We start from the raw sequence: 12,071 nt of genomic DNA on the forward strand, positions 1-12,071 counted from the left end.
ACACCTTAACATCAGGTATCTTACATGAATGAATCTTTATGACTGCTTGTTTGCACAAGTTTCCCACTAGAAAGAAGTAATTTCTCATCTCTTTTGTGTTAAAATAACCTGATCTCTTTAAACAAATTTATTTTAACCTTTTTTTTTTATTTTTATACATACTTACGTATCATAAAACTCCATGGCTATGACCCATTTGCACAGACCCTCTGCTGCCGTGGAAGCATTTCGAATCTTGTCTGGTACAAACTCAGGATTTGTAAGGTACTGTTTTCTTATGATAGCCATGTAAGCTGGGGGAATGTTATCCTTGTCATATTCATGAAGAGACTGAAGAAATCTTATGTCACCCAGAAGTCTCTTAGCAGGACCCCAGAAATCCTCAATTTTTTTTCCAGAACCTGTTGGATCTGGAATCCTATCGGCTTTGATGCCTTTAAGGATGCATATAGCTTCCATTACAAGCTTGACACCAGCAGGAGGACTCTTCATGGACTTAACCACTGTAATATCCTTAAAATAATAATTAAAAAAACACCTTTAGAGCTCCAAACACAGGCAGATTAATTCTTCTGTTACAATAGAAATAACCACCCTTTTTATGTCAAGATAATATTTTTCCATATACATTTGCTATTCTCACACTTGGTAATTTTAAATACACTGTGATCTCACATTCATAGCACAAGCCTGTGTAGTCCATACATATATATCTCATTTTCTTTTTGCAAAACTTTTATTTCATTTTTTTCCATTCTTTCTAATCCTTTCTTTAAGGTGCTATGCAGATTAAACTAACACTGACATCTAAACAAAGATATCTGAAATTTAGTCAACAATGAGTTTAAAGACGACAAAAAAGTCTTATCTGTAATTCATTTTTAGTTGTACTTTTACTGCTCCTAATTCAGTAGTGAGCATTGCACCTCAGTTATGGAGTTCAGATGTTCCAGCATTATGCTCTGCCTTTCAGTTCAGGCTCTAACACAATACTTCCAAGCTTATAGGATCACATCAGCAGTGAATTAGTAGATTTAAGATAACATAAGGTAAAAGCGGCCTTCAACCCAGAACTAAAGATCTATGCTCTCCAAGAACAGAAAATAAATCAGTTAGTATTCTGGTCAGTTATGAAACTCCCAGAGTGAGCTGAATAAGGGAAGAGGCAGCTAAAAGGAAGAAAACTATGGGGTAAGAAGTACTGACATCATATAATCGTTTAGGGTTGGAAAAGACCTTTAAGATCATCGAGTCCAACCGTTAACCTAGCACTGCCAAGTCCACTACTAAACCATGTCCCTAAGCACGTCTTTTAAATACCTCCAGGGAGGGGGACTCAACCACTTCCCTGGGTAGCCTGGTCCAGTGCCTGACTACCCTTTCGGTGAAGAAGTTTTTCCTAATATCCAATCTAAACCTCCCTTGGAGCAACCTGAGGCTGTTTCCTCTCGTCCTATTGCTTGTTACTTGGGAAAAGAGACCGACTGCCACCTCGCTACAACCTCCTTTCAGGGAGTTGTAGAGAGCGATAAGGTCTCCCCTGAGTCTCCTTTTCTCCAGAATAAACAACCCCAGCTCCCTCAGCTGCTCCTCATAAGCCTTGTGCTCCAGACCCTTCACCAGCCTCGTTGCCCTTCTTTGGACACGCTCCAGCACCTCAATGTCCTTCTTGTAGTGAGGGGCCCAAAACTGAACACAGTATTCGAGGTGCAGCCTCACCAGTGCCAAGTACAGGGGGATGTTCCCTTCCCTAGTCCTGCTGGCCACACTATTTCTGACACAAGCCAGAATGCTGTTGGCCTTCTTGGCCACGTGGGCACATTGCTGGCTCATATTCAGCCAGCTGTCAACGAACACCCCTAGGTCCTTTTCCACTGGGCAGCTTTCCAGCCACTCTTCTCCAAACCTGTAGCCTTGCATGGGGTTGTTGTGACCCAAGTGCAGGACCTGGCACTTAGCCTTGTTGAACCTTATAAAACTGGTCTTGGCCCATTGATCCAGCTTGTCCAGGTCCCTCGGTAGGGCCTTCCTACCCTCCAGCAGATCAACACTCCTGCCCAACTTGGTGTCGTCTGCACACTTACTGAGGGTGCACTCGATTCCCTCATCCAGATCATTGATAAAGATTTTAAACAGAACTGGCTCCAATACTGAGCCCTGGGGAACACCACTTGTGACCAGCCACCAACTGGATTTAACTCCATGCACCACAACTCTTTGGGCCCGGCCATCCAGCCAGTTTTTTACCCAGCAAAGAGTACACCCATCCAAGCCATGAGCAGCCAGTTTCTCCACGAGAATGCTGTGGGAAACGGTGTCAAAGGCTTTACTAAAGTCCAGGTAGACAACATCCACAGCCTTTCCCTCATCCACTGAGCAGGTCACCTTTTTCATAGAAGGCTATCAGGTTAGTCAAGCAGGACCTGCCCTTCATAAACCCATGCTGACTGGGCCCGATCCCCTGGTTGTCCTGTACGTGCCGTGTGATGGCACTCAAGATGATCTGCTCCATAACCTTCCCCGGTACCGAGGTCAGGCTGACAGACCTGTAGTTCCCTGGATCCTCCTTCTGGCCCTTCTTGTAGGTGGGCATCACATTTGCTAACTCCCAGTCAACTGGAACCTCCCCGGTTAGCCAGGACTGCTGATGGATGGTTGAAAGTGACTTGGTGAGCATTTCCACCAGCTCCCTCAGTAGCCTTGGGTGGATCCCATCTAGCCCCATAGACTTGTGTGTGTCTACATGGTGTAGCAGGTTGCTAGCCATTTCCCCTTGGATTATGGGGGCTTCATTCTGCTCCCCATCCCCGTCTTCCAGCTCAGGGGGCTGGGTACCCCAAGAATCACTGGTCTGGCTATTAAAGATTGAGGCAAAGAAGGCATTAAGTACCTCAGCCTTTTCCTTGTCCTCTGTCACTAAGTTTCCTCCCACATCCAATAAAGGATGGAGAGTCTCCTTAACCCTCCTTTGTTGCTAATGCATTTATAGAAACATTTTTTGTTGTCTTTTACAGCAGTAGCCAGACCCAGCTGGGCTTTGGCCCTTCTAATTTCCTCCCTGCATAACCTCACGACATCTTTGTAGTCCTCCTGAGTTGCCTGCCCCTTCTTCCAAAGGACATAAACTCTTTTTATTCCTGAGTTCCAGCCAAAGCTCTCTGTTCTGCCAGGCTGGTCTTCTCCCCCACCAGCTCGTCTTTCAACACATGGGGACGGCCTGCTCCTGCACATTTAAGATTTCCTTCTTGAAGGATATCCAGCCTTCCTGGACTCCTTTGCCCGTCAGGACTGCTTCCCAAGGCACTCTGTCAACCAGGCTCCTAAACAGGCCAAAGTCTGTCCTCCGAAAGTCCAAGGTAGCAGTTCTGCTGACCCCCTTCCTTACTTCTCCAAGAATCAAAACCACTGTCATTTCATGATCACTATGCCCAAGACAGCTTCCAACCGTCACATTACCCACCAGGCCTTCTCTGTTCACAAACAAGAGGTCCAGCGGGGCGCCTTCCCTGGTTGGCTCCCTCACCAGCTGTGCAGGAAGTTATCTTCCACACACTCCAGGAACCTCCTAGACTGTTTCCTCTCTGCTGTATTGTATTTCCAGCAGACATCTGGTAAGTTGAAGTCCCCCATCAGAACAAGGACTAGCAAATGTGAGACTTCTCCCAACTGCTTATAGAATATTTCGTCTGCCTCTTCATCTTGGTTGGGTGGTCTATAACAGACTCCCACCATGAGATCTTCCTTGTTGGCCTCCCCCCTGATTCTTACCCATAAACACTCAACCCTATCGTCACCATCATTAAGCTCTAGACAATCAAAACAGTCACTAACATACAGGGCTACCCCACCGCCTCTCCTTCATTGCCTGTCCCTTCTGAAGAGTCCCATCCATTGCAGCACTCCAGTTGTGCAAGTCATCCCACCATGTTTCTGTGATGGCAACTATGTCATAGTTTTCCTGCTGCACAATGGCTTCCAGCTCCTCCTGTTTGTTGCCCATGCTGCGTGCATTGGCATAGATGCACTTCAGTTGAGCTATTGCTCCTGCCACCTTTTTAGGGGGAGAAGCCCTAACTCCTACGTGACCATTCTCAGGCACTTCCATGACGTCTAACACATCCATAGCCCTTGCGTCTTTGCTGCTGCATGGCTCTCCATTCCGTACCTCCACTGAGACGGCAGACCAAAGGACTTCACTCGCACACCGTCCCTCAAATATTGGTGTGCCACCCCCAGGCTTGTCTCTAGCAAGCCTGGTTTTACCCCTTTTCCCCCTCTCCTACACACCTTTTTATTGTGTGTGTGCTCATCATGTTATTTAACTATATTTTGAGGAAAAAAACTCAGTTATTTTTTTCTTTGGAAGTTCTTACTCTGTTTTTTTTTTCTTATTGTATTAGAATACTCTCTGCTTGGACACACTAAGCATTGACAGCAGCTGAAGTGTTACTTCATTAGCTTTCAAAGCCTCGTTCTTGTTTTGTTATTCACAAGTATAATGCAACTGCCTTGAAGTGACTAAGTAGCCATCTACTATTTTCACAAAGCATGCCCATGATCTGACAATGCCAGAATCTAAAACTTTTGATACCAAGCAATAGCTGTAGACAACAAACCATCTGCTTTCTACCTAAGAAGATTTCCTTGAAAGTTTTTTAAAATCTTGTTTTCATCAACAATAGCTGGAGCACATAGTCCATCCTCACTCTTACCATCTGGGAGACTTCCTTTCATCCCACCATGAGTAAAACACTGTCCAGGCAAAGAAAACCCAAAAATCCATAAAACCAAAGGTTACTGCCTTCACTGTCATACTCTCACAAAGAGTGGTCCCTTAACATGGGGAGACATAGAATTTCAACCTCAATTCCTAGACTCTGAAAGACCGGATATAAAAAGATTAGATGACAGGCTAGCACGTTCTGAATAAGAAAGTAAAAAGCATACATTTTCTAACTTCTCAATTCTTGAGTCAAAATATTTTTATAACTATGAATTTTGAAATGTCTAGAATAATATTTGATCTTGTAGTCCATAAAAATTCAGCATTACAGCTTTTTCACTAGAAAATACAGAGTAACATTTTGCTTTTTAAAAAGCATTTCAAGAAGTTTTTAAATTATAAAACTATCTAAGTATAATGTAAAATCTGAAAAGGCAGATATTCCATGCTTTGGTATACCTGAATACCTCTCCAGTGTGTAAACATGCATTGTTCGCCATACCTGCGCAGTGAGAGTGTCAAGGGCAGCCAGAGCACTTTCTAAACAAGGCATGGCTTGGGCTAAATCAGCATCACATTCATCTTTGATGGCTTTTGCAGCCATAGCCTGCTCATTTGCCACTGCTTCATCAGCCTTCACAACTTCTTCAGTTTTCGCTACTTCCAAAGATTCTTTTTGAATAACGACCATCATCTCATCAACCTGCTTGCTAGCTTCCCGTAACTGAGGTTGCAGAGCCTCCAGCTCAGATTGCATCAAGGCTACTTGAGATGCAGCAGAGTTCAGTTTCTCCAAGCCAACTTCATATCTTCTTTTCATTTTCATCACCTTACTGAAAATAAATAGTACTTTATTATAAAGATATTTTATCAGTACTTGATCACTTCATTCATTGGGATCCCTTCCCCAAATTTCTCACTACTCTGAATAATTAAATGCTCTGACAATCTTGTTTTATTTGCTCAACAAATAGTAAACATATGAGGAATTACTTGAGCCATAGTCTTTAACTATTCTATCATGTCTACTCAGAGATTGGGATATAGATAAATAAGTGATCACTTATAGGCAAATTAAGTGATTGTTAAGCTTCTGTTGGCAGGAGCCACAAAATCAAGATGGCACAGTAGTAACAGACAAGAAAAGGAGAGGGAAGAGATAGGGGTACACTCATTAAAATTATCAGTTGAGGTGACATTGAAATAAGATTAATATAATTGGGATAATAATTTTAGTAGCAGAATGTGAATGGCTCTGGGGACAGCCAACAGCGTCAGAATCAAGAAATTCCAAAGGCACTGGATCATGACATTCAAAACTGTATTCTTTTATTCCTGGAATTTCTTGCTGCATGCAGTGTTTCACACAGCCTGTTGATCAAATTAAGCACTTGTCTTAATTGTTATGGTAGTGTCTTATCAATGAGAAGGAACAAAAATGGAACTTTCCCTCACCAGCCATGAGAATACAACAGATATGCACATGCACACAGAGGTCCTTTCTGCACAGGCACAGCACAGCTCAAGCCTGCTAGCAAGCCAATGGCACCTAGCAACTTGGAAGCTGGTTTCCCAGATGTCATCTTCCCTACATCCTCCAGAGAACCACAGAGTAAGCAGGCTGCATTAATTACTCTGGTAGCATAATATACATAATCAATATATAGCAACATCACCAGGGATGTTAGAAGTGGTCTAATGCAAGTATATTTTGAGAGCATCAAGTCAGACCTTTTGCCCAATAAGCAAGCATGTGTCCTAAGAGTACATTTTATGCATCTACTATTCTGTCAATTTAAATTAAATAAAAACGATTCACTTGTTTTGTTCAAATTAGCTATAAGAGATAGAAAATAATATTTTTGGTGAACTTGGGTTCCGCTAGAAAAGGTCACATTAGAAATCCTTACGTGCGTTTCTTTTCAAGTAGACTTTTAAAAGTGGAGATCAATTCCAAGTATGAAGTAGGTGTAACATAGTTGTGTCTTTGAAGCTCTGCATGGTATAAGTCAGATAAAACAATGGTAGACGTATGAAAGCTTTTACACATATCAATACACCCACTTCGAGTTTCTTTCGACATTTCAACATCTTCCAAAAAGCGAGAGGCAACAGCTTCTAATGCATCTTCAGGCCATGTCTAAAACAAATGAATAAATGCTTTTCTCTTATTCAGTAGTTCACACTCATAAATCTCAAAACATTTTTCAAAATAGTATCTTTACCCCATTTCATAGATAAAGAGACTGAGGCACAGAGAAATGACTTTGTGACGAAAAGATCATCAAATAGGACAATAATAGAACTGGAAAGAACCAAACTACCTAGGGATTCAATTCAAGCCCACTGCCTTATTTCATCCAGTAGAAATGTTACTAAAAGGAAAATTTTGCATTTTCAGTATGTCCATATGTGTGTGCGACTGTCTCTGTTCTTCCTCTTCAAAATATCGTTTAAAGATACAGTACTACATTTTAAAACTTGATGAAAATTAAGTTCCTCTGATTCTTTATGTGATTAAATTCTGCATCTTAAATATTCTGTCTAAGGTCTTTTGCACATAACAGTCAGATAGAATATAGTCTTATTGAAGAGTAGTGGAGAAAAATCTGGTGTTCTGCATCAAAAGATGTCTGTATTTTTGACAGGTATTTGAATTTCAAACTTTTTTGGCAGCCTAGATTCTGGTAGTCCTGGTAATAGAAGAAAACACTACATATTTAAATCTGTCATGTCTACAGTACTATGTTCATTCAGTTATACTTTTATACCACAATCATTTATTTTCTTGATGATTTTGCATTCAGCCTATACTGGCCTTTATTAAAGTCAGAGAGGTTCTAATGGTCTAAACAATTTAAAACATGACAGTAAGAAAATTCAAGATATTTTTGACTGCTAACTTGACGAAAGAGAATTACTTGCTACAAAAAGGGTTGAAGTCATTTTTCTATTGCCTTTCTATTAGAATAACAAGCCCAACGAAAGTTTTGTTTTTACCTGAAACCAGTCTAGTGTGCAGCAGTTGACAAGAGCTGGAAATTTACGAAGGCGATTACGGAAAGCATCTCCAATGGGACTCATTGCCAGTACTATATGAAGCTGATCTCGACAGCGATCAACAAACATGTTAAAAAGTGCTATAGGACTGCCATCTGTCTGTTTTGTCCTGTCCCGTTGGCGATCCACTTGACGCATTCGTTCACAGATTTCTTGTTTCTCATCTACTGCAAAGAGGTTTGGCACTTCACCTGCATTTAGTAAGTTGTTAATGTCTTCTAAGAATGACTCCTTTTTAATCTGTGTATCTGTGAACAAGAAAACTCCCTGCATTTCCCCTTCAGTAGATTTCCTTAGTATGACTTTTAAATCTTTATGCCACTCATTGATACCATAACTTTTAGTTATTTCAACCTGAAAAAGGTTGTATTCAGCCATATGGGCTGCTAATCGAGTAAGAGATTGTCGACCACTACCTCCTACACCAACAAGGAGAGCATGGCTGCGAGGCTGTTTCAAAATACGAGAAATTCTACAAATATGTTCTATAGCAAATCGGAACAAGACAAGCTGCATTGGCTTTTTGCTCATGTTATTAAACTCTTCAAGGTGACTCTCTACAACTAATCTCAATAGATCCACATCACTAATCTCCCTGTATTTAGTGTCCTCTCTCTTAGGGTCATGAAAATCACAAAACATTAAGCTATGTAAGTCATCTTCTTCCACTCTGCCATCATTGTTGAAGTCCAGATTCTGGAAAAGTTCATTAAAGTCTTCATGTAAGTAATTTTTCACTACTTCTTGGATAAATCCAACAAGCCAAGCCCGGTCACGATTATCCACCAAGCGATCATAATACACTCTAAGAACCTGTAAAATAAAAATGTAATTCTTTTACTAGTTGCTTCTGCTCTTGAATTTATACTTCTTTTAAACAAGATAAAACAAGCCCAGAAGTAAAAAAAAAAAAAAAAAAAAAAAAGGGACCAAATTTTAAATCACTCAAAATCCACAGTGATCCAGGACTACTTGTTATTCTTTTCACTGTTGGTTTGGGTTTTTTGGAAGAAGGAGAGAAGAAATGGAAAGGACTGCACAGGCATTCAAAGCAGCAAACAAAGACTACATAATCACATGACAGTGAAGGTATCAACAATCAACTTGTCTACTGAGATAGAATTCATACTTTGAAAAAGTCTGATTTCCTCTGCCCATACAGTATACAAAAATCCTTTCTCATGAGTGTGATACCAATTCACAGCTATTAGCCAATAGCAGATGGCATTATAAAGAGATTAATACACAAATCCACATCTTTTTCTTATTTATAATAAATATAATTTCTTAGTATTAGGTGATTTACCTCATGAACCCAGAGACGTTTTATCATTCCTGCAGATTCTGTTGTTTCAGGCCTTGACAGGCAAACACCTTGAATGACACGTGAAAAGTCACGGAGATTGAACAAATAGTGAGATTTGGCTGGGGTAGGAAGCAGATTCTTCATAGCTTCTTTATACATATGCATGGTTCCGTTAACAATTTGCGGAGTCAGTTCTACATATTGTGATGGAAAGCTATAACTGACAAGTTATAAAAGGTGGTAAGAACAGAATGATTCTCATAATTCCATCATACTAGCATGTGAATTAATACATAATATTGTATATGTACACTGACTTACTTATAAGTTCGTGCCAATTTGTAAGTTCTGTGATTATACTTCCTCACAGGCAGTTTTACAAATCTTAATTCTCTCACTGGATTAACAGATTAACCCCGCAAATCAAATCTAGTAACTGGGGAACATGCTGACAAATCTGGCTATGTTAGACAGCTAATTATAGCCTCTTCCCCCCTCATTTTTATGACTAACAGCAGCAACAGGGAAGTCAGGTCAAATAGCACTTGCTGTCTTCTGGGACCTCTCTCCCTCTAAGGGTCAGCAGCTGTGAAATCACAAACTTGGTCTGGAAACAGGATATGAGCATCTTTTGCAGCTTAGCTGTCAGAATGGATAGACAATGGAAGTTGAAGTCCATTCCTAATAATGGAATTAAAAATTATGCAGTGGTGAAAGGCCAAAGAAAGAGTAAGCCTTCTCAAACCACAGAAAATTTAAGAGCAGTTTCCAATCCTATTCTTTGAATAATGACTAAACAAATTCTATTCTTATTTATTACACATCAAAGAATACTGTATTAGAGAAATATCTCAACTAACTGAATTAGCCTCGGCTAATCTAAACCTCTATTAGAGACTTCAGAACAAGAACTTTACCACTGGAATATTTTAAGATGAGCCCTACTTCTGTGAAGCAATGAATAACTCAAAAGGCACAGGACAGAAAAGATTATAATTTCTTTTCAAGAGCAGTGTCCTACAAACATATCTTGGAGACTTCCTAGTACCATAATTTAAACACTGACTTTGATTTTTCCCAATACATAGAGGTCACTTACCATACTGTTAGATGCCAGTCTAAGATTCTAGAAAAAATTGTGTACATGGAGTCATCATCAAACTCATTAATACTAACTGTATTGAAGTGTCGCAAGAATCGTGGTGTTACTGGATTTCGACCACCACCTAAATATTAGAAAACATTAATACTATAACTAACAGAAAAATTTAAAATAGAACAGTAAAATCCTAGCATTTTTTTCTAATATTCGTCCTTGATTCAGCTAGCAGGCCCACACTGAAAAGTACCACACCTTGTCATAAACCTAATGAAAGCAACATGCAGTTCATTGTCAATCTGTTCTCCTGTAAGCAATAGTCTGTAAAATACAGATTGAAATTGTCAAGTTACAGATAGATTTGACACTATTTTAACTATGTTTCTGTTATAAAAGAAAACTTTTATTATAAATTCCAAACCCATGTTCTTGATTTTCAAAGCATCCCAATGAAAGAAGCCTCTACAAATAATGTTGTATGCTTTCTTCAATTTAAATTTTATCCCAGTTCTAGAGTTAGTAGTTTTTATGACTAGATTGTGATTTGGACAATGAAGCTATGTATGGAAATAAGGGGACATAAAAGAGAAATTTATTGGATACTTGTTCCTTCTGTTTGGAATTCAGGGTTAAGCTGCTGCACAGTGTGTTCAACCTTCTTATAGCAGCAAATCAGAAAAAAGTAGCTGAAGAGTGGGCAGTCTACCATCCCTAACATCAGGAGCATAGCTAAGGGCAACCAAATTAGCATGGTAAATTCTTATAAAACACGTGACTTTGTAGCTCAGGCATGACCCTGCACTAATGAAACTAAAAGACTCCTGGCCTGGAGCTGTCTCACATTCAGCCATCTAAGACTGGAAGCAGAATTAGTAATTGCATATATTTAACTGTGTATATATTACTAGTACCTGCTGAGGAATCTCAGTATTTTATGCTAAATAGGCCAGTTACTCATCCTACTTCCTTCTGCCCCAACTAAGGTCATCTCTCTGACACAGCAGTTCACAATGCTTCTTGAAGTTTACACGTGTACTGATGGCAAAATTACACAAGCTATTGAGATATAAATATTAATTTTACCCCAAAAATAATCCTTTCCCAATATAAATTTTAAACCTAACTTTAACAAAACAGCTTTAAATGTTCTTTAAATAGCTTTATATTTGCTTCAATAGGACTATATACATGTACAGATTTCAGATTTTAATTTCTTATTAGGAGAAAAAAAAATAAATGCAGGCTGGAAAGGAGAATATAATTTTGTGAGTTCTGGAAGTAGCTCCCTGTACAAAACTACTAAAATTGTGATATTTGACACAAATACTTAGGAATGTAACTTGTACATTTGATTACTCCATTTTTCACCATTCAAACAGAAGAGTACTTGAACAGAATTGGCTACAAACTTCTCCTGGGAAAGGAAAATTTGACCCAATTTCAGAGCAGTCGAAAGTCACGTCTACACTATCACCCTGGACCAGGAACATAGCACGAAGGGATGCTTTACAGAAAAAGCACCTCTAAGATTTGGCTATTTCTGATGTAAACACAAACAAACAAACAAAAACCAATCAAACAAACAAAAACACCAAAAAAGGGAAAAAGAAAACCAAAAAAAGACCTGTACAATTAAGTTATGCCAGAACATAGTACAAGTTGTGACTTCACCTAAGCTTTAGGAAAAATGAAGATGTAAAACTCTCAACTTCCTTCACAGTTTCCTTCTGATCAGTTATTCCACAGACTGATACTTAGATCAAGTGCTTTGAACTACGGATGAACACTGCCTCTAATTTAAAATGTTTGCAAGAAGCAGTTTTGTTTCTTTACGAAACCAGATAGGTGAAACAGCAGTGGGCCCCTATCCCGTGGGCATGCAT

The 12,071-nt window shown here is 39.6% G+C and overlaps 1 protein-coding gene across 1 annotated transcript in view; it reads right to left on the reverse strand.

Annotated features, from left to right (window-relative positions):
• The window catches only part of DNAH7 (dynein axonemal heavy chain 7), a 118,944-nt gene that overhangs the window by 40,965 nt on the left and 65,908 nt on the right, over positions 1 to 12,071 (reverse strand). Inside the window, exons 38-43 of the mRNA XM_087731018.1 lie at positions 10,189 to 10,315; positions 9,090 to 9,309; positions 7,724 to 8,596; positions 6,634 to 6,863; positions 5,226 to 5,556; positions 167 to 513 (exon numbers count right to left, since the gene is read on the reverse strand). Of these exons, the coding sequence (XP_087587144.1) occupies positions 167 to 513; positions 5,226 to 5,556; positions 6,634 to 6,863; positions 7,724 to 8,596; positions 9,090 to 9,309; positions 10,189 to 10,315 (2,128 nt within the window). The remainder of the gene's footprint in view (positions 1 to 166; positions 514 to 5,225; positions 5,557 to 6,633; positions 6,864 to 7,723; positions 8,597 to 9,089; positions 9,310 to 10,188; positions 10,316 to 12,071) is intronic.

Source organism: Nipponia nippon, unplaced genomic scaffold (assembly GCF_047370975.1).
Source record: "Nipponia nippon isolate SJK-2023a ecotype South Korea unplaced genomic scaffold, ASM4737097v1 scaffold_5, whole genome shotgun sequence".
Taxonomy (NCBI): domain Eukaryota; kingdom Metazoa; phylum Chordata; class Aves; order Pelecaniformes; family Threskiornithidae; genus Nipponia; species Nipponia nippon.